Source organism: Callionymus lyra, chromosome 12 (assembly GCF_982586985.1).
Source record: "Callionymus lyra chromosome 12, fCalLyr1.hap1.1, whole genome shotgun sequence".
NCBI lineage: Eukaryota > Metazoa > Chordata > Actinopteri > Syngnathiformes > Callionymidae > Callionymus > Callionymus lyra.
In genome coordinates, this window is record NC_141829.1 from 26,141,429 (window position 1) to 26,163,896 (window position 22,468).

Below are 22,468 nucleotides of genomic sequence, written 5' to 3' on the forward strand. Positions count from 1 at the left end.
GTAGGTCCGATGCAGGAGGTGTCGGATGGCATCTTCTACACCAACTGCTGGCCGGTAGGCAAACTGCAGCGGGTCTTGTGTGTGCTGGACTTTTGGCCTGAAATGTTTGAGGACCAGCCGCTCCAGTGTCTTCATCAGCTGTGAAGTCAGTGCCACCGGTCTGTAATCGTTCAGCTCGCTCATCCGGATCTTTTTCGGGACTGGAACGTCACATATTATCGAACGTATTATCGACACATATTAATAAATCATCAAGAGCATGTGACCACCACAAGAAAATGCCTGAAAATCAAGAAGACAATAAAAAAATATATTTATTTTTTTTGACACATGAAAACAGTTACACATGACATACCGGTAAGTTAAAATAACTTCCCTTTAGTTTATGAAGGAAAAACAGGAACTCTCTTACTACTTACTAATCACTTATTATCTCATCAATCAAACGACTCATTTAAAAAAAAAAAAAAAAACAATGTTACAATTACAGATATTTGTAACATATAGATATTTGCTGCAATTAAATTGTTCTTAGAAACGTTTTTCCTACGAGTTTTTGTTTTATATGACTTTTTATTAGGAATGCTTTTCACCAGCACACCATTAATTATTGACCCACTGGTGTTTTGTTGAGGAACTTTATATTCTCCAATGAAAACTTTTCTTTAAATATTGCTGCACTTTGTATCCCACTGACCCATCCTAATGATCAGTGGTCACAATGAAATGGTCAGTGAGTGCCTTCTGTCCGCTTTAGTGAGGGAACTCAATGTGGCTGGGATTGGCACCAGCAACCAACAGCTAACCACAATCAATGTGGTAAACTGTGTGGATATAATCACGTTGTTAACTTGCAGCTGGAGTGGTGAGGTCACCTCCTGTTGTCCAGCAGGAGCCGAGTGACCCGAGCAATGACGTCAGGATGGAGGAGACACTCCAGCAGGTCATTAGTGGTCAGAGTGGGCTGCTGAGGGTCCGGCTCCTTCTCTGAAGTGGAGCCGCTCAGCCGGCTGGAAGAAGCCTCACTGGACGGAGTGTCACAGACACACACTGGTGCCAGATGTGGACCAAAAGGAACAGCAGGGTCTCCCCTGGCAGAGTCGCAACTCTTCCGCAGCAGTCCTCTGGAGTCTCGTTTGACTGGAGTGCGCTCTGTGAGGTCATGGGTGTGAGTTGGCCTCTGGGCACAGCTCTTCACCGCCAGGTCCAAGTACCGCATGTTGTCCTGGTGGGGCGTCACTCCGGCCTGCAGACACAACTAACATCAACACGTTGTACTGTAACACACAATGTCTCTGCAATATTGTGTGTGTTACACTCAGTGTTGTGCCTGAACGTGTTTACTGAACGATAGTTCTAGTTCAGATTTTGGACAAAAGCAAACTGAACGTAGTGCATTACTGCCTGTTTTATTTACATTTATTTACATCATTTTATGTGCTGTATTCCACAACAACACATACAATTTATGGGTACTTTTATAGTTTCTTGATAAAAAAAAAAATATATATATGATTTTCCCCAACACTGTTTACACTGGTGTGTCTCTTGTGTGGATGCACTAAAGCAGTGGTGGTCGATTAAATATCCTCAGGGGCCACAATTTAAACAGCGGCTCGTGTGGGGGGCCATCAAGCAAAAGTAAATTAACGAAAAGTACAAAATCAAGTTATAAAAATAAAATCATGCTAAATATGTTTTTTTATATGACTTTATAAAAGCACATTTTTCCCAAATGTCTTTTTTTTTTATAAACAAACATGACCAAAAAAACTCTAGTCATATTTTGAGAATAGTAGTGAATAATAGAAATACAATTGTTTGATCCTACATGATCTTTGATCTCAACAGCGATCAATACAATTAAAGGGACACATTTGGCCCCCAGACCACACTTTGCTCAGGTCTGCACTAAACCGTCACAACGCCACCTAGTGGTACCTCGGTAGGGTTGAGCCAGGCGTCACTGTTGTCCTCACACGGTGCGGACTTGAGCGCACACACCACAGCTCTGGTCACTGCCTCACCCACCCTGGCCACGTCGTCTTCTTCCTACACAGACAAGAGAGCTTGTTTTAGATCATGATGACAGCGAGAGATACCAGGAGGTCGAGGTCACGTTTGCTCTGCTCACCAACTCAATCCAAGAGTTGATGCTGACAGTGATGTCATCCACAGACTCCACGTAGTGCCACCAGTGTCTGGGGACGAACAGTACCTGATGATGACACACGTTATATTCTATTACTCATATTATTCCATCAACTCAGTCTTAATACATTTGTTTTATTGTGGACGTGAAGCGACGTTCTAACGAGCGTCCACTAGATGGTGATCTTCACCTTCATCACAACCCAAGTCTCAAAAGAATAAAAATTAAATTAAATAGAATAACTCATAGGCAACCATTTTTCAAGTCAAACAAATTAATTAAAAAGCTAAAAATTGAATTATTCCTAACTTTATTTGAGCTTTCCCTGTCTCTACCCTTCTTTAACATGTCTAAACATCTCTATGTTTATTTGAGCGGTTCAGGAGGTAATTTTCCCCTTACTAACATTTTCATTACCTTATTAGTTAGGTAAACTTTAGGGATCCATGTTCCTGTTTTGAACAAACACGATTAAAGATTAGTTAGATGAAATCTTCTGCAGCTTTCGGTTAGAGAAAGTTGTTTATTTAACTTTCTTGTTACCGACTACTGTCCACTTGTGTCGACTCATTTGTGTGTTGACTTGCTTGGTCAAATGCAAATTCTAACAATGATCCACGATTATATATATTATTCTTATATTATATTTTTACCTAATCTGACTCTCTGTCTCACATTAACTAAAAACATTCAATTATTTGAGTGACAGTGAGTAAATATTGACAATAGATAGGAGTGTGCAGAACACCTTCCAAATTAAATTTAAAAAAATGCACAAGCTCTGGTATGGGAGGCTCATGGCAGAACCTTATGCTTGCATAAGATGGCAGCAAAACTGCTTAAAAATGTCCCTAGATGTGATGCTAATGATCATCAAGCGGTTAAAGGAATGTTGCGAGATCACATATAAGTAATAAGAACACCATGTAGTCATTTTGTTTTTTAAACTTCTGTTTAATTTTTAATAAGAAATAAAAGTGTGTACTTTGTCCTAAAGGCTGTTCTATGATGATTGAGACTTTCCACAGTGAAGAGCAGTAGTGTGGGTCAGAACAAGAGTTTATCAACCAGCATGTGCTTCATTTCTTTGGCTAATGTCACAACTTAATTGGTTTCACTGCTGCAGCTACATGACCGTTAGAAACCAGATTATTACACTGTGTTTCAAATTATTACGCAAATTGTATTTAAGTGTTATAAAATTAAAAAAGTTTCCATTCAAGAACAGTATTGTGTCCCAGGGTCTCTTTGGATCACTGAAATCAATCTCAGACACCTGTTATCAATTAGTTTGCCAGATGAACCCAATTAAGGAAAAAATACTTATGAAGGCTGTTCCACATTATTAAGCTAGATGACCATTTCCAAGAAATATGGGAAAGAAAAAGGATCTCTGCTGCTGAAAAGCGTGAAATAGTTCAATGCCTTGGGCAAGCTATGAAAACCTTAGATATTTCATGAAAACTTAAGCACGATCATCGTACTGTTAACAGTTTTGTGCAGATGAAGGCCCAACGAGGAAGTTTTCTTCCAGACAAAAACATCGGATTAAGAAAGCAGCTGCTCAAATGCCACTGCAAAGTATCAAACCGATATTTGAAGCTGCTGGTGCCTCTGGAGTCCCACAAACATCAAGGTGTAGGATCCTCCAGAGGTTTGCAGTTGTGCGTAAACCTTCTGTTCGGCCACACATAAACAATGCTCACGAGCAGAAACGGCTACAGTGGGTCCAGAAATACATGACGACTCATTTTCAAACGGTCTTGTTCCCTGATGAGTGCTGTGCAACCCTCGATGGTCCAGATGGATGGAGTAGTGGATGGTTGGTGGACGGCCCCCATGTCACAACAAGGACAACGTCAGCAAGGAGGTGGCGGAGTCACGTTTTGGGGCAGAATCATGGGGAGAGAGCTGGTCGGGCCCCTTTGAGGTCCCTGAAGGTGTGAAAATGACCTCTGTAAAGTATGTGGAGTTTCTGACTGACCGCTTTCTTCCATGGTAAAAAAGAAAGAACCGTGCTTTCCGTAACAAAATTATCTGAATGCTGCATGGAATACCTCTGCATCATTGGCTGCTATGGGCATCCTCCCCTGACCTCAACCCTATTGAGAACCTTTGGAGCATCTTCAAGCAAAAGATCTACGAGGGTCCCACATCCAAACAGCAGCACTGGGAGGCAATTCTGACATCCTGCAAAGAAATCCAAGCAGAAACTGTCCAAAAAGAAGAATTGTGAAGCTGCTATGTTCAAATGTAACTTGACCTGTTAAGATGATCTTGATTGATCGATGAGCATTTTCAGTTATTAACAACATATAAAATGTTATAAAACTCTATCTTGCGTAATAATTTGGAACAATGAATTTTAAGTTTTATTATTCTTTAAAAAAATACAGTTATTGTTTGGAGGTTTGTTCAATAACTTTCGAATTCATTAAATAACAGTTGATGACTTGACAATTATGCTGACTGATCGACTATTTAGGAAAATCGGAGAAAAATACAATTTGAGTAATAAATTGGAACACAGTGTATAGCCCTTGAATGACCTCAGACAGGTTGCTGAGTTTTCCTCCAATAGAGGACCCGCTGACAGTAGCAGCCGCCGGACTGCCTTGACCGAGCCCAGACGCCACTCGCCTTCACCTTCCTTTCAAAGCCACCCATCTGACGCAGAGCGAAGGCTGGCTTTTATTGGGACTCTGGTCACGAGCTCGGCAGAGAGAGACAGCACAACAAATAAATTCTGCTACGTTTACACGCTGAGAGCTTAAGAAGCAATAACCTCGTATATTTTATGGTTATTGCCTTTCTGTCAAAAGCGCACTGTTGCATAATCGCTAAACACCTCCATCCATCACTCGAGATAGATTCGGTCCAACAGACAAAATAGGAAAGTGAAATAAATAGTTGTCTGATGCCTCCAGTTCAATTCCATGTCCATATCATGAATATACTTTTGTTTCTCAGCAGCATACAAACTAAAGTGGCGACAAACAAATCTGCTTGAATGCACAATAATAATGGTCTCTTGATCAAATCAATACTGTCTCACTAGCATCCTGAGGTTTGTTGGGCTAATTCTTTCCAGCAGCCCCAACATGACAATCTAAGTGGGTGAATTAAAATGCAAAGTATCGTTACACTTATAACCCTCATGGACTCATGATGAAAACAAAATGGCAGCAAAAGACCCCAAGAACAGCTACTGCCCGAAAAGTTTAAACATTTTCTGACACACAGTACAATGCAGATCACATCTCTTTGAAGAACACTGAGCCAGTTTGAGGTGAGTAAAGCATTTTGTTCTGTGCTGCACATAATATATTTGTACATGGTTTTGATTTTTACTGTCTGAATTGTGTTTTCATTTTCATAGAATAACCATCTTATTATGTTTTAATATATTATGTTATGATCTTGCCCCGTTGGTAATTATTGAAGAATCAAACACGTGACTAGTGTATTAGAGGAATATCATTCATCATCCATAACTATATATAATTAAGTTGTTTTGAAATAGCTTGTAGTTGCAATAAGGTTGGTGGACTCTGCTCTAGGGGATGATACGAGTGATGATCCAAATCAAGAGGAAAGACTTTAACAAAATTCATAACGCAAAGACAAATTCCAACTGAAAGCAGACCACCAATAGAGCAGATTTCATTTATTTTCTTTTTAAGCTTTAATTTTCAATATTTTTTATAACATTGTCTAGACACTAATCAGCCTGGCAAGATTTTTCCTTGAGAAAAGCTGGATGCTTGTCGATGCCTAGTCATGAGTCATTCTTAACTAAATTGATTTTTAATACAAATTAGGAGAGCTTTGGTTCTATATTTTTGTTTTTAGTGTCAAACAACATTTTCTTTATCGTCCTACCTGTCCAGGTTCCAGGGTGACTGAGTGGACTCTGGCCGAGTGAAAAGCAGGGAACCTTCTCAGGTCTGGGTGGAGAACATCCACCTTGCTGAAGACACTGGACTCCTCGTAGGGGATCCTAGTGGGGTAAAGTTTGGATGTGTCCTCTGGAGGAAACAGGTGCCAGCGCTTTCTGTTGAAAGAGGTTCCATAAAGGGAACAAAAAGTATTAGGTGCACACATTTTTGTTCAGCCTTAAAAATTATTCTGGATCACTTTTTGACGGCTCATGAGGAGGAAGCAGTCCCAGGTCAAAACTGTCTACAGTGGGGACACGGACTGTTGACCTCAACAATGGTGGAAGCTGGACAAGATACTATGATGACCTTCCCAGTAACAGCTACTAACCTCTGAAATATAAACTTCTATTCATGATTGTGTATGAATACAAATAGAATTGTATAAATAAATAAATAAAACTGGATGAGGGTATTGAATCATCAACCTTTCACATGAAACTCTGACAAATGAGCAAATCTAACTGAATGATGGTGAGCGAAGTTACGAGTATCAATTCTGATAAATTGTTACTCCCGACACTGGCCAGGGCACATTGGACTATGTCTCCAACCCATTGAGAGAGAAGAAAATCCGAGTGTCTTAGTTGTCTAGTTTCTATTACAGTTGTATGAACCCAAGACATTGTGCATTTGTGTACGACTTCTTGAACCTTAGTGTGAGAAAGTAAGACTATAGGAAACTAAATTCTACTGTGACTTCTTAAAGAGATTTCAGCCCCAGTTTGATTGATCAGCTTCTTCTGACCACACATGTCAACGGTACAGCACAGAGGCTTCAACTGGATTTCATTCCAACTTGGATCAATAGAAAACAGTGAGGAGATGATTACAGTGGGAGAGACAAGCTTTGTTCCTTGGAATGTGACTTGTCCTTTATTTCTGACAGGATTCAGATCAATTAAAGTTATGATATCTACACACTTGACAGAAAAAAAAGGACAGAGAGAAGTATATTCAAGTACCACATCAATGAGCTCACCCAAGGTAATGGATTCCACAGTTTTTTTCATTGATTGGGAAATTTAAATTTGATTTAAATGCAAAGGTTCCACTCTATAGTCGGTAAGGAAAGAGAAAGGTACTGAAACACCAGATACATCTGCCAAGAAGCTCATTTCACATGACTTAATATAAAAATCCACAAAGAAATCAATAAATTTCTAATTACGATGTACTCATACAGCAATAACAATGAAGTACAGTTCAGACAGACAATGACATGAAAAAATTATAATTTAATATGTTTGTGTTAAATGTCAAAGTGCCCTACCTATTACCAGGTTAAGGTGAGATAAAGTTAAAATGTATTCAAAATGTATTTTAACATTCAGCAAAAGCATTGATTAAAAATGATAATACTATTAAAATGTACATACAATTGTTTCTTGTGTCGTTGCCTAGTGTGGTCTTTATTTTTGAGGTCAACTAAACAGATGAAACATTTAGTCTAACTCAACTCACAGTCCTTGCACCTGCAGCACCAAGTTGCACCCATAAGAGTCCTGGTGACAAGGGGTGTTGGCTCCCTTGCTCCCGATCCACAAGGTACTCTCTTTTCCATTCCGTCCACTGAATCCAAATTCAGACCACTTCACATCCTTCGGAACCCAAAAAGATGCGTCATTACCATGAAAATAGACGCAATTAATATATAAAATTGTCATTATTCATCTCAATTGTCAATCTATTTTTAATGAGAAGTATTTTTATTATACAGACCAGCAGAGAAAAGAAACACACTTCAGCGTCTTTGACACGACTCATTATTTAGGCTTCTCTGTGCAGACAGACTGAACAATATTGTTGTATTTCAACGCCTGTCTCCTGTTGTCAGTGCACAAAGGTGTAACGTTCTGGCTAATGAAGTCATTTCCATGAATGCGGGAGCTGTAAATGACAGACTGTTCAATCTAGCATTGAGGTGTTCGTTAACACAACACTATTTATCCTGTAAAAGCCTACATCAGCCCGTCTGGATGCATTTGAGGCGTGAATGTCAGTGGGCGATAATTGCAGGTACCAATACAATTTTATCTTTGAAATAAAGGATAGAGTGAATTAGCTTAGAGAGACAATGACATCTTAATGTATTTCTCCCTTCAGAGAACAAATAATTGAAAATGTGCAAATATGCACATACTGTATGAAAAGAAAATAGGCCTTCTTTTAAAAATATTCATTATTATATTTTCCATTCATATTTTATTTTTTCAATCATCTCATGACTAAATTAGTTGTCAAGGAATGACAATGGCTAAACTCGCCGTTTCTCTCGCAAAGAGTGAGACAAAATATGTATTCAGGGTTGTGAGACTGGTGAGACTTTTCAATGCCTTATGATCGTTCTTTTCCTGCCTTTTCGCCTCTAACATGTGTTTGCAAAAAGTGTATGACAGAGAGAACCAGAATGCTCGACTTCTGAGCACCATGTGGGCATTTGAATTCATTTTAATATTAGATTTTCAACAAATGCTTGCTTCACATCCTGTTAAAAAATCTTAATTTCTACTTTATAGGTGTGATACAATCTGTATTGTGAAAAATAGAAACAATCAAATGCACTGCACTTATCATTGGTTCACTTAATCATGTCACTCTCATAAAATATAGCATTTTGTCCATGGTTCTCTGACTTTTGTATTTTATTCCCTTAATTTAAGTACATTTAAAACGTTCCTCGACACTACACGGCCCGAGATGACACTCATTTTCATGCCATTTAATCAGAAAGCAACAACGAATACCTCGAACATCTCTGGTCGGTCTTCAAACAGCATAGCAATGTACTTGTAGTCCCCGTAGGCCCAGTATTCAGAATGCGGGTATTTGCAGAAATCCCCAACATCTGCCCCAGTTTGCTTTTGGATCCAGTTAAGAAACTGTCCCAAGGAAGCTTCTATGTAGGCACACTGGGTTTCAAAGAGAGGAGCTGAAAGAAAATAAAACATCTCATATGAAAAAATAAATCCCTGCGGGCACGATTTAGTTGCGGTTTTTACTTAATCTAAGCATAAGTGGTATATAATGCATTTAGCTTACCTCTCAACTGTGGCAGCAAAAAAACATGAAAGCTCATTATTTGGTAGGACTCCCTTGTGGTTTTATTAGTTATTTGTCAAAGTAAAAATCATTACTGGAGCTGATTTAGAGGCAAATAGAATGCAAAATAGACCAGATGGGATTAGAGATGATTCTTATTTGATGTTTATGGCTCATTAACACGACTCCAGTTCTCGTATGCGTTCCTGTCTGCAGCACAGTTTTATCCCTAAATGATCCCTTGTCAGACTTAAGTGTGGGAACTGATGTATTATCAGAAACAGCTGTCCAAAAACAAATCCTTAGAATGACAATAAGAAAACAGACATTTTCCAAAAATGTGTTAGCAAAAGCTCTTTTTACAATTGTGTCTGGACTTTAAGGCACTTTTTAGTCAGATACTGTTCAAAACTCTTTAACAAGAATAAACTTTATTTTCAATTGCAAAGCCTTTTTGAGATGAATCACCTTGTGATTGTGACCTGGAAACATTAAATATGAAGCAAATTAGTTTTCTTTGTTCTTTATTATTATATAAGCAATGTTTACGTAACTATGGCTTGTGCAGCAGCTACAAATTTGAACATTTGTGCTAAGGGAACATTTCTTTTGTTTCATCTTACCGTTAGTGCTCGCCAATCTTCCGAGGCGAAATCGTATTTGTTTGTCACCTAGGCAAGTACTGAGGTGATCTGAAGTCCAGTTGCGAGCAGGCCAGTTTTGAGTCATGCCTAAGAAGACAGCTGGTTGCTGGAGATCATGCAAGATTTTTTGAGTCTGCTCTGGACTGAAAGCGTTCATGATGTCGGAGATGATCTGAAGGGGAACATAAAGATTTGGTGATCAACTACATACTGGAAGCCACACTGATTTAAAGGTTGAATCTGATCTGTAAAATCACTTTCTCCAAAACACTGGCCCGCTCTTCTATCCTTCACCTGAAGCCTATTGCACAAAAGTAGGATTGAGACATCCAGGATAAGTAGGTAAGCTGGGTTTGATGAATCCAAAACAAGAGCGTCCAGGCTTACTTGGTTGCACAAAGGCCAAGCCAGGATGATCAGACATGTGCTGTGTCTCAAATCGCATACTAGCGTACTAAAAGTTAGTATTTTTAGTACGTTAGTGTGTCTCAATTCTTAGTATGCGAAATTTAGTGCGCCATGCATACTAAATTGGCATACTAACACGCCCACAAAACTAGCATGGTTCGATGGACACTAACCATACTAAACAGCCGCCATTTTAGTGACGTTTTAAACGGAAGTTACGTCATATATAAATGCATATATATGCATATACTTAAATGTGTATTTTCAGCAGCAGTAGGAGGATAAACACGTCTTCGCTGCTGATACCATCTTAAATATCTCGCGATTATTTAGATTCTCATATTTTTTCTTTATTTCTTTTTCCAAAGTTGCAATACGTGCTGCCAGCAGGTGTCGGCGATAGCGTTCAAACAGCTGCTTGAAACATCGTTAAATAGAAGTAGAAGAAGAAGCTGTCATGTGATTTCCGGTTAGTGTGTAGCTTCAGGGTTTGATTTGAGACATACTATCTGCGGAGAATTTGCGTACTAGTTAGTATGCATACTAAACTGATGCATACTAAGATTAGTATGCGATTTGAGACACAGCAATGGATTCATCAAACCAGGTGAAACCAATCCTGGATAAACGCAACACACAGCTTCCTCAACTAGACCCTGCGATCGATCACTGATTCACTGATGCACTATAGCAAAAAGGGCAACAAGACATCCCTTTAGAAGCCTATGAAGAACTCAAAGACAAAATAAAAAAAAAAAACAGGAAACATTTAGTGTAATACCGGTTCAAACCATGTTCTATTTGGCTCATGCTTCTAAACTCAGGATGCAGTTTTGTTTCATGGTTTGATGGTCTAGTGGTATGATCCTTGCCCTTAGTGCATGAGGTCTTGGCTTCCAATCCAGAGGTGATTTGAAATTTTTATCTCTTGCACTACCTAGAGATTTGGCTACTGAAGGCTTTCAGTGCCGGAACCATTGAGTGTTAGCCCTGACATGTGATATGCAGGTAATTGAAGCCTGCATGAGGAAGAAGAGCGCCACCTACAGTGCTATCACTGAGAGCAGACTGGGACAATGCTGCCGTTTTCCCGGAGGATGACAGTGGTCGGCTGGACCAGTATGTTTTTAATAATTTTCGTTAAGTTGAGAACTAAAGTTAAATATGGCCTGCAATGGTAAATGAGTAGTAATAGTATCATTGTAACCAGGCCTACATGGAGGCTCCTGCATCTTTAATTTCTGTGGGACTTCAGTTTTGAAAGGCAAAGAACATTTTGTAAGCCCATTTTTACAGACTGTTGGTCACAAATCTGTTTTTTTTTGCTTTGGTTTTTCTTAAATAAAGTAACATCATGTTACTCTTCGCGTATCTATATGGTTTGTGTATAGTCTGTGGAAAATTGTAAAAAACTATCTAAGATAATCAGTTTCTAAAATGATGTGAACTAATGATCACAAATATTTTAATAATTACAGAGGGTCTAGTTGATTGTTTAGGAGTGTGTAGTGTGCAGTGTAATACATATTAATTGATTTGTGGTGACTATGGACTGAGATAATGGATGAGATCATTCTAGATCCTGGAACTTAGCTTGGTCTGGAGCAGGCACAGAATAAATCTCCATGGTAACTGATGTCAAAACATATCCCACTTTCTTCGATCCCACTTTGTGCAACGGGATCATAGATAAATTGAGCCAGGATAACCAAGATAGCCCGACTTAATCCCTTATACTACTTTTGTGCAATAGGCCTCTGGTAGACTGACTCACAAATAGAGACAAACATTAAGAGGAATGAGATGATCATTCCAATGCAACATATTTCCACAATGTATTGTTTTGTCAGATTGAACATCACAAGTGTAATCTAATTTCCTTTTCCACAACTCCATAACAACAATACATTTAAATAACGAAAAACAGACGTAAAGGGTTTTTTTTAGAGCAAAGTCCTCTTGTCCAACTCAACAGAAAAGATTGCAGCAACTCATAAATAAGAGATATTCAAGGACATACAGGGAGGCAATTTTGAATGATTTGGGAATAGTCTGTACCAGGTTTATTGTAATTGTAATTGTATTCTAAAAGAAAGTGTTGGTTTCGTGTTCCCCCTTTAAACTTCCCCTTTGACGTCGATAGCAAGATAGATCTGTAGTCACTTACCAGAACAGAAAGTTAAATTAAAACTACACAGTACATCTGTAAACACATATTACACATAAATTGCAACAGCTAAACAATTATGTTCAAGTCGAGTCAAGTATTCAGTGACGTCTACAAGAAAAAGGACAACAAGCTGCAAGCGTCTGCTACTCGGTCCCATTTAAAAAGACATTTCCAGCATGGCATAAAATGTGTGAGGCTTCTAAAAAAACATGGGTCTCACCTTCCACAACACGTGTTAGTAGTGTAGTTAGGTGACATGCGGAAGTAAACAAAAGTCACGTGATTGTGCGAGTTCGCGCAAGGCACCTGATTTAATACGTCCCGCCCCTTTGTGTAACTGCGCCATTACGGCTCTTTCTTGCCATAACAAACCACACTTAAACCAACGTAACAAGAAGCCAAAATGGCGGCGAAGTGACGACAGTTTCAAACGCTTGCTTCATTTCCGCTGGCGCATGCCCAGTAAAGTTTAGCAGGAGCCAGCGGCTCTGACAGTGTTTTTGTTTGTATGGTCGCTCGAAAAGGAAGCCAGTTGACTTTACTCCGTTATTGTTCGAGAGTAAATCTGGACTTTTAGACCAGACAGCGGCCATCATGGGTGCTGTTTCGAGCACCGAGGCCGAGAGAGAGCCGTTGCTGGTTCCGTCACACGCAGAGACTGACAGCCCGCCAGTAAACAGCCGAGTGTACGGACGAAGATGGCTGGTTCTGACCCTCTTTTCGCTGCTCGGCCTTCTACAAGGAATGGTGTGGAACTTCTGGGGTCCGATCCAGAATTCGGCGGTTCACGCTTTTGGTTTCACAAAGTCAGACATTGCTGTGTTGGTCCTGTGGGGACCCGTGGGGTTCATCCCGTTCATCTTGTTTATGTGGCTCATGGACAAAAAAGGTGAGTTTCTGTGACGGTCAGTGTCATGTTTGGATGGAGTGACACTCAAGTTTGACAACAACTGATTATGTTATCACTCAATTCTTATCTCGAGTTTCCTGACCCGGATTTGTTTTGGTCCCAAATAATGTTTTTCTCATGTTGTTCACATTGATCACTAAGAACAACCGAGGAGACGTCATACAAGTTGATGTCACGTGACAAATCAGAAGAATCGTAAACGTTAATGATGAATATTATGGTGTTTTACGGTATTGTCCTTTATGAATACACATTTTTGATTAGTGATGAATACAATTATATTGGATGTCTTTAGATTCTTGACTATTATAAGATAGTTGCCCTTTAAGGTCACACTTACTTATCCTAAAGTAGCTCAATGTTTTTCATATTTCTGCCTTGGAATTCATATTTTCCTTACCTCAGCAAAATGAATTATTTTTTAGAGAGAACAATAATATGTGAGAAAGATAATGTTCTCAATTGAGCACCTGAAGAAGCGCCAATTGCAGTTTCATCACCAGCCAAATGCACCTTAACTTGCATGGCTTTGATTAAACCCTGTGGCTTCAATATACAACCCTTGACCCCCATTTCCAAAAGGACTGAAGAAATTGATAAACTTGCGAAATTTCGCCTTTGGTCTAGACTGGATCATATATCTTTTTAAAAGTCTTAAGACATTTTCTCTTAACAACTTTGACACAAGTGAGTGACTTATGTTTTTATTTGTTCAGGCTTTTCCTGTTGTGTTATCAGTTTTATCTTGCCCTTTAAAGTATATACTTTATTGAATATTGTTTTGATTGTTTAAGCGCTTTGTGACCCTGGTCTGGAAAAGCGTTATACAAATAAAAGTTACTTTCTTACTTAAGTGTAGGAGTCAAGGACCCTTAAAATTGAGAAAACGTTAGTGTAGTGCAGACTTACAAAGAGCACTTGACCTCATGTAAAATAAGTAACCCTTCACCTCACCTTCCCGCTTTGTCTTCTATCTGGCTGACCACATGAGGAACCAAATGTCCGGTCAGACTGTCAGGTGGTAGCATAGATGCAACACTAGGCAGATTTCCGTCAATCCAAAAACCATAATATGATTCACAAGGCAATGTTGCGTAAGTTTTCTTGTGACGGTGACTCATGACAAATTGGTTGTTTGCATAATTTATGCAGAGAGCATGAAAATGAATTTGTCACAAGACTAAGAAGCTCACATTAAGCATAAAAAAATGAATAGGAAAAGCAACAAAGGGATATTTTATGCAGAGTTTTTGTGTAACAGAAATGATACAGACACATACTCCAGATCACACACACTTGTACATCTCCAATTAAGGCTGCTGCTTATTATGTTTGAATGTGTTTTAATGTTTGAATGTGTATTGATGTTTAAAAGTTATACAGAATCTACAGTGTCCAGAAAGGTCCCTTTAAATTAAATGTTTACAAGTGTTAAAATCTGAAGCCAAGAATTTATTTAAAAATAATTGAATACAAACTTGTAAGTACATTTTATACAACTGAATACCTTAATGTGCTAGTTTCACAACTAAACCCTAGGAGAGTGACATTGAATATAGAAAACATTTATACATTTATCATTATATACACTGATCATATGATGAAAAAAAAGAAAAAGAAAAGATAGTATAGTAGTATAGAGGTTCAACACTACCGAAAGTCTTAGGAATTGTTGTTAAGATGAACGTACACATCTTAAGTTTAAATTTCACTAATTTTCTACTCGCACTCATGTCGACTATGGGATGGGATTATATTTTGAGTAATCCAGGGGTCTCACCAGGATTTTTTCACAGCGTAGGGGCACTGAGCATTGGGAAACTGGAATTTGTAACACTCGCACTGAAACACTATTTCCTCCATTTTGAGGGCCAAATGTTGTGTGTACGCTATGCTGAATGGCACTGGCAGGAACCCTGTAATACTTTTTTTTTTTTAATTACAGGCAGCAATATCCATATGACGACCAGAACTCTATTTTCTTAATCCAAAAAGAGACATTTAAAAACATCCAAATAGCTCCATACTGCTCTTCTGTAATGTCTCTCTTGAAATGAAGCTATGATGAGAGCAATAGTTCACAAAAAGAGATAACAAATCTATATTTAAGCTTGTTTGTAGCAGAAGAAAAATGCTAACACTTGATAGAGTTTACTGTCTACACTGGTACATTACGGACAAGCAGTATGGAGGTATTTGGATGCTTTCAATAGCGTCTTTTTGGACGTGGACGGGGAAGAAAATTAGCGCTTTTCACGATTGTCATATGGACATACATTTTTGCTTGTAACTCCGAAAAGAAACGTACTTCTCTGAAAACCCCCCCACCCCTAAATCAACATGAGGGTTTTTCTTTGATTCCTGGTGTAATTGTGAAACCATCCTATAACTGACTGCTATGAAGTAATCTCTGTGGATACTTGAGTAACATTGGGTTTGCCTGTGAAGCATTAGTCAAATTGAATTGCAACAAGCATGGTGGCTGTTTAAAAATGTTTGGTTAATGTAGTTTTTAGGACAAATAAATCTTATTTAAGCTGATATGATAAACATTTTATTCACGCTATATATAGTGGCTAGCATGCCACAGTAATCTTAGTTTGCAAATAAAGATAAAGGTTGTTAAAGGATTGTTTGGCAGCATTTAATTCGCAAATACAATACAAAAGTGACAATTCAGGACGGTTGGACTTGTATATCAACAAAAAAAGGACTAAAATAAAAGCTGTTGGCATGAAATTGTGACTCCACATTCTAATTTCTCCTCCTATATTAAATTAGTGATCAGATGACATTACACCGATAGTGACACACAGGAATGGTTGTCTTTGCTAGCTGGGTTGGACGTACGTTGGACTCTGGAATGATGAGACTCTTTAGAATTGTGTTGGTGATAAACACGACCAGAGTTGCTATTGAGAATGACAACAATGTCAATCACTGAGGAATTTAAAATTTGTGGTCTAACCTTAATCACCAACTTTGTTTTTGTGGCCGGATCAATCTTGATGGTGCGTTATGCAATGAGGTAAAAATTTAATTTCTACTTTGTAATCTTATTTTGGCTCATTCTGTGTATAATGTTCAGCAATGGCTTATCTTGAGCTCCACAGCTGAGCCTTCACTTTCTGACACAGGTTGCAAAAAGAAAAAAAACAAGCTTTTTTTTTCTTTGCTTTACCTGAGATAACCCTTTCCTTTATATAGACAAATGTTCCCTATAGTTTCTTTTCAAAGTAATTTATTTGAACACCATTTAGTAAGTTTCTTGCTAATATATCCACAGCTCATCATTTTTCTGCATCACAATTTGATTCCAGAGAGGACACAATGTTATACTCCATTGATATATGCAATATCTTAGAGATGCAAATGTACCTTAACTCACAATTTGTCGTTTTAACAATGCAAAACAACTTCATATGCGTGTTTGCAAGATTGTTCAAAATTCTACCATTCCATTAGTCACTTACAATAAGATATTTGTAACAACAACTTTCAGCGGTAGCAGCAGTCTTCAACCAGATAGAGATTCATTTTAAGAGTGGTAGGTCTCATAGTTTATGAGTACTGATACTTTGCAATTTTAAATTATTCTGATAGAAACAGGAGTAGCCAGCCAGAAAATCGTTGCTTCATTTAGAAATTGGTGTAATTTTCCCTGATAAGAATGTTACACCCTAGCCCCTAAATTATGTCGGAAGACAATGTTCTACCAGTCTGTGGTGGCCAGTGTCCTGTTCTATGCTGTGGTGTGTTGGGGTGGAAATGTGTACAAGAGGAGTGTCAACAGGTTGGACAGATTGATCAGAGAGGCTGGCTCTGTGGTTGGAATTGAAGCTGGACTCACTGGTGACAGTTGCTGAGAGGAGATCATTGAACAAACTACTGTCCATCATGGATGATGACAGTCATCCTCTGAACACTGTCATCAGTGAACAGAGAAGCAGAATGAGTGCACGAATGCTCCTACCCAGGTGCAAAACTAATAGACTCAAGGATTCATTCATTCCTCGGGCTATTAAATTGTACAATTCTGAGTTCGGGGGCAGGAGTGGAGTGAGAGTATGTGGATGTTCTGTTCTATGTTAGTCTTTGTATCCTTTGTCTTTGTTGTTTTTCTTTGATCTATGTTCTTTGTCTTTATCTTTAGACTTAGATTGTGTAATTGTGTTCTTTCTCTTTATTTCTCTTGTTCTTATTTTATTTTGATTTAAAAAAAAAAAATAAAAAAAAATAATAAATTGCTGTATGTATTGGCTACTGGAAAAAAAAACAATTTCCCAAAGGAGACCAAAGTTTTCAGATCAATAAAGTTTTACCTTACCTTACCTTAATACTGTACTATGTACTTATATACTATGAACTATATAATTGCAAAAGTACTTATATACTATGAACTATATAATTGCAAAAGTAGAGCCCACAAACTGTACTGACAAAATGGAAACTAGTCAAAGAGTATTACTAATAAAAACGAGTTGAACGTTTTTATATTATTAAAATAAGTAAGAAAAGCCATACCAATCTCGCGTCCATTCTTTAAGCACTATTTGGTTAACCATTTAAGCCCTAGAAATGCTTACTATTGTTGCTAAGAAAAAAGTTTGAAGCAGAGTTGTGTTTCATCTCAGGCTTCAGATGGCCTGCTAAATAAATATTAATTTAATTTTAGTTAAAATTTACAATTTACATCACCTTTCTGTCCATTCAACTCTTTCTTACACTCAACCTTAAAGTACTCTGTACTCTGACATTGGCTCCAATAGAATGGCAGTGTAGACATGAAAGAGACATCATTTATGTAATGTCCATATAATAATAATAATAATAATCTCTATTTATATAGCGCCTTTCTAGACCAGGGTCACAAAGCGCATATACCTTATATATATATATATATATATATATATATATATATATATATATATATGGACATTTATACACCGTATATGACTGTGTATAAACTATGACTGCTTATGCCTTTTTTCTTTATTTGCCGTACTTCTGTCTTCTAGGTCTGCGAGTGTCTCTCATCCTCTCAGGGTTTCTTATGTTGCTCGGATCGACTGTGCGGAGCATCCCAGTGACAGACTTGCACCTCAGACGATGGTGAGAATAATCCTCCTTTTTCTCTGCCTAGATGGAACAAAGTTTTTGTAACATTATTATTACTAAACAAGGACCATGGAGGTATTTTGATGCTTTTTAAGTGTGTAATTTTGGATGGAGACGATGACAATTGAGATGTACATTAAAAATGACTTACTGTATATTTTTCCACACTGTTCGTTTGTTCAATATTTATTCTCAGAAAACCTACAGTAGATCACATTAGTAGATCTAATTAAAGAAACCTATGGACCACTCATCTTTTGAACATATGAAGTCAGTATCCAATTACTTTAACTTCTGAATTTACATTGAAGAACGTAGCAGGAATATAAAAAATGTCCTTTTTACAGACGTATCCTGTCTTGAAGCCTCTCTGTAAATGTGCTAGTGTAGTTTAAGTTTTCTATCATTTTAGCTCTTCACTCCCCTCTTTTACATGGATGGCCCCTGACAACACTCCCAGTATATAATGTGGCCCAAGAGGAAATTGAATTGCCAACCCCTCTAGTCACACGCAGTGCAAACTTTTGGCGTGCAACATTTTCAGACCACTGGGGGGCGCTTGTTGACCACGCTAAAGGACACTTTTTTTCTTTGTCTTAACTTCCAGTATCGATTGACCAATATAAGATGCCCACTGGTAGGTCGGTCATTTTTGGACATGGAGACCTACTCAATGTTAGCAAAATATATAGACAATGTATAAAAATAAAGAATTTTCCTGTGACTACATTGATAGATTAATCAATCAATCAGAATAAAAAAAATGTTAATTGCCATATGAATATGCCTGTTTTGTGTTGTCAGTACAGAACAAAAATAATTAAATGAGAAAATAACAAGATAAAAAACAGATCAAGCACCAAGGCAACCATTCTGCAGGGCCAAAAGAAGGCTGTTATGCATTTTTTCGTGTAAAATGCAAATATCTCTCCGAGAGATAAACGCATTGAATCATACACATTTATTTCCGGCACTTAACCTTATACAATGCAATATGTGTATATGAGAATTTATTTTCATTTACACACAAGAAACAAAACAACCTACATGTACATCAATCTGTATTTTGGGCCGACTATGGTGAAGTGCTGCAATTAAAAAGTTAACTGTCAGCATAACAATTATATATCGTTAACAGGGCAGACCTTCCTCTTTTAACAGGAAAAAAGAGCCAAGGTTGTTACAATTCCTCTTAAAATGTGACACCATTGTCTGAGCTCTGTAATGATTCCTCTTCAGCCTTTCATTAGACAGTAAATCACGAAATATCAATAGAGACAGACAATTGTATCTTCATTGACTGGGACGCATTTCACTTTTGCTTTGACAGATTTGTGGGTTCATAAAAAATATTTTTCCCTCTCTCAGTGCATTAAATCAATTCTGTTTCCTAATCTCTTATTCCCTTTGTCTCATGAGCCAGAAGGAGAAGTCTATTATCGCGGCAAGAAGCTAATCTAACAGTGTTGCACAGCCAGCATGAGGAGAGTTTAAAATATTATTTTTTATATAAAGTGTTGTGATGGCAACCGTGTTCACATAAACTGAGCAATTTTTCTTTCCGATTCATTTCACTAAAACAGGATATATTGATTCCTTTATATTTCATCCTGAGTACATTTAAAACCTGTTTTTTCTCACACAGAAAATAATAATGAATTATAAATGAATGATAAAATCCAAGGTTAAGCTAAGGGCTAATGAAAGCAACCTGGAGAAAACGTACATAAAACACACACAAAAAAAAAAAAAAATTCTTGTATGTGGTCCAATCTTGAGCTCAACATTGTGTTTTTTTTTATTTTTATTTATTTTTATTTTTTTTACCATTAGTTTTAACCTAATGAAAATATTGTTCGACCATTGCATAGATGACACGTTTGACTTTTTCTTTCAAGATCACAGATAGCTTATACAGGTCTTCTGAGGCCGTCTGGCTACTTCATTATTAGAGAGATGTTTGCTCATCTGGCAAAGACTCAAGGAAGAGAAGCACCAGGGCAGCTCTTGCATCTTTTTTGATGTGTACGAGACACTACCCGAGATATGTGCTTCCCACGTGTTTTACTGGGTCGATGAGCTGGGGCAGTTTATTAAGGAATCGCATCTGTCATATGACTTCGCAGAACCTGCTCATTTCATAGGAGAAACTGAAGAAAGTTTTCTAGGGATAAGCATCACATCTGGGAAAAAAATATTTTTTTTTACAGTTTTTTTTGTTGCCATAAACAACTTAGAATGGTAACATATTTAACTATGCTAGCTGTTGTTCTGAAAAAAAAAACATTTTATAATATGTTCGTTGGAAATACATTTGTTAATGAAGTAACAAGGCTTAAAGAAAAGTCGGGTTTGTTGATTTTTAAATAGAAGGATGTAATGAGCGGGATCACCCATAGAGGTCAGTGTGTGCTTTCTGAATAGTGCTCCGTTTGACTCACAAGTAATTGTTAAACTGAGGGAACTAAGTGCAAAGCAGATCACATCTTTTACGACAAACACAGAAAAGTCACCCAAGTTAACGTTGCTCCAGTTTGGGAAAAGGACGTTAAAGGACACAGCTGACTTGCTTAATCCCTGGAAGACAGGATAGGAGTCCAGACAAAAGCCGTCACCCTGCTGCTCAGTGTTTGTGCTCGGTGCTTCTCCGGTTCATCTAAGGGCATTGTGTTCTATTGTCGATTCAAGTTTGAAGTTTATTTTCTACAACATCTAACAAGAAAAATGAAAAGACATTCTAAATCACGGAACTTCCTCTGCCTTGGTCTTGCGTTTCTCACATCTCACTTTCATCTGCCCACTTTAGTCAACACATGAAATGGAAAGCAATGGTCTCACAGGTCAGAAGCGGCAACTTCCTGTTATGAGTCTGCACTTGAGCCATAGTTTCATTTTGAACTCTTTGTGTCACCCGTGTAACTTCTCGTCTCTACCAGCAGCCAAGTGATTAGTGAGTGTCTGACGGCTGCATCTCAGACTCACTCAGACCGTCTGAGGGACCTCAAGCCTCCCACGCCTCTTATTACTTCAGAGGACCACATCGGTGTCATTTCCAGACAGAGCTGCTGTGGCCTTTATGGGCGACCGAAATGGATCAGGCACTCTGAGACTCTATTACGTTTTGTGTTGCAACAGCTTCTTGATCTCCTCTTCAATCATGTTTAGCCTGACAGGGTTCATCAATACTCATCATCTTAATCATCTCTCGTTGGCCACGTTCTCCTGCGACCACTCGTCCTCTTCTTCTTCGTCATCCATCCTCATCACCTGCCACATTAGAGGCAATTTTCCCTGACACATCCATCCTGTGATCACTGCACTGTATAGGAAAGTAACTACAGATTGAAGTCAGCCTAAAGTTATATTATTTCATTAAAAAGCTTACCTGCTCTCGTCTATTTGAGGCTTTTGTTGTTAATTCTGTTGCAAAGAAACACTGACTTTGGAATTATTACTATCTTTATCCTACAGACTCCAGGTGTCACAAACTAATTTGAACTACTACTGCATATGCATTTCTGGAAGTGAGAGAGGCCGTAGATCTTGACTCGGAAGCAACACAAGGGATATCACAAACACATTTATTTTCAGACCTTCTGGTCATCTTAAACCAGAGAAAATAAAAGGGTTAACAATTACACTTTTAGCTGTATAGTACATCCATGATTGTGTCTATTTCCCCTTTTTTGTATGTCCGTTTTATCAGTTAAGATATAAACCTTTGAATCTCCTCTTTTATTTTTCCCTCAATTTTCAATTCTTGTATTTATTTTGCTCTGAAGCTCCCACTATTGTCCTCACACCATCTTCTCTTCTGCCATTTGATCCCAGTTTAAAGCTATATAGTAATTTTCATTCTCATGTTAACTCTTTTTTAAATTCAAGACAACAACCCTGTACACCAGTTTTCATTTTGATGTTCACAATGAAAAGTAAATCACTATCCACAATCCATAGAAGTCTAGATTCTAGATTAAATTTGGAATTGACTAAAACTAGGACCTTGGTGAATCTGACCAAATTATTCTAAAACATTTTCCTTTTTGTGAGTTAACGAAACCAGCATCACCTCTTATAGAGTTGATC

At 38.0% G+C, this 22,468-nt stretch overlaps 2 protein-coding genes across 3 annotated transcripts in view; one reads left to right on the forward strand and one right to left on the reverse strand.

The window, feature by feature from the left end:
- Window positions 1-296: 296 nt before the first annotated feature.
- Window positions 297-12,624, reverse strand: hspbap1 (hspb associated protein 1). 2 transcript variants are annotated; one of them, XM_087804062.1, is made up of 8 exons: window positions 12,575-12,624; window positions 9,756-9,948; window positions 8,838-9,022; window positions 7,555-7,691; window positions 6,035-6,206; window positions 2,135-2,218; window positions 1,942-2,052; window positions 297-1,246 (listed from the first exon to the last, which is right to left on the reverse strand). In XM_087804062.1, exons 2-8 carry the CDS (start codon window positions 9,931-9,933, stop codon window positions 872-874), a joined length of 1,242 nt encoding a protein of 413 aa, XP_087660188.1. In that variant the 5' UTR covers window positions 9,934-9,948; window positions 12,575-12,624; the 3' UTR covers window positions 297-871. The 2 variants fall into 2 exon arrangements, with proteins under 2 accessions (XP_087660188.1, XP_087660189.1); XM_087804063.1 differs by lacking the exons at window positions 9,756-9,948; window positions 12,575-12,624 and adding an exon at window positions 9,133-9,222.
- Window positions 12,625-12,834: 210 nt separating this feature from the next.
- The window catches only part of slc49a4 (solute carrier family 49 member 4), a 53,836-nt gene continuing 44,202 nt past the window's right edge, over window positions 12,835-22,468 (forward strand). Inside the window, exons 1-2 of the mRNA XM_087804322.1 lie at window positions 12,835-13,243; window positions 18,283-18,376. Coding sequence (XP_087660448.1) covers window positions 12,949-13,243; window positions 18,283-18,376 — 389 coding nt within the window. The 5' untranslated portion in view covers window positions 12,835-12,948. The remainder of the gene's footprint in view (window positions 13,244-18,282; window positions 18,377-22,468) is intronic.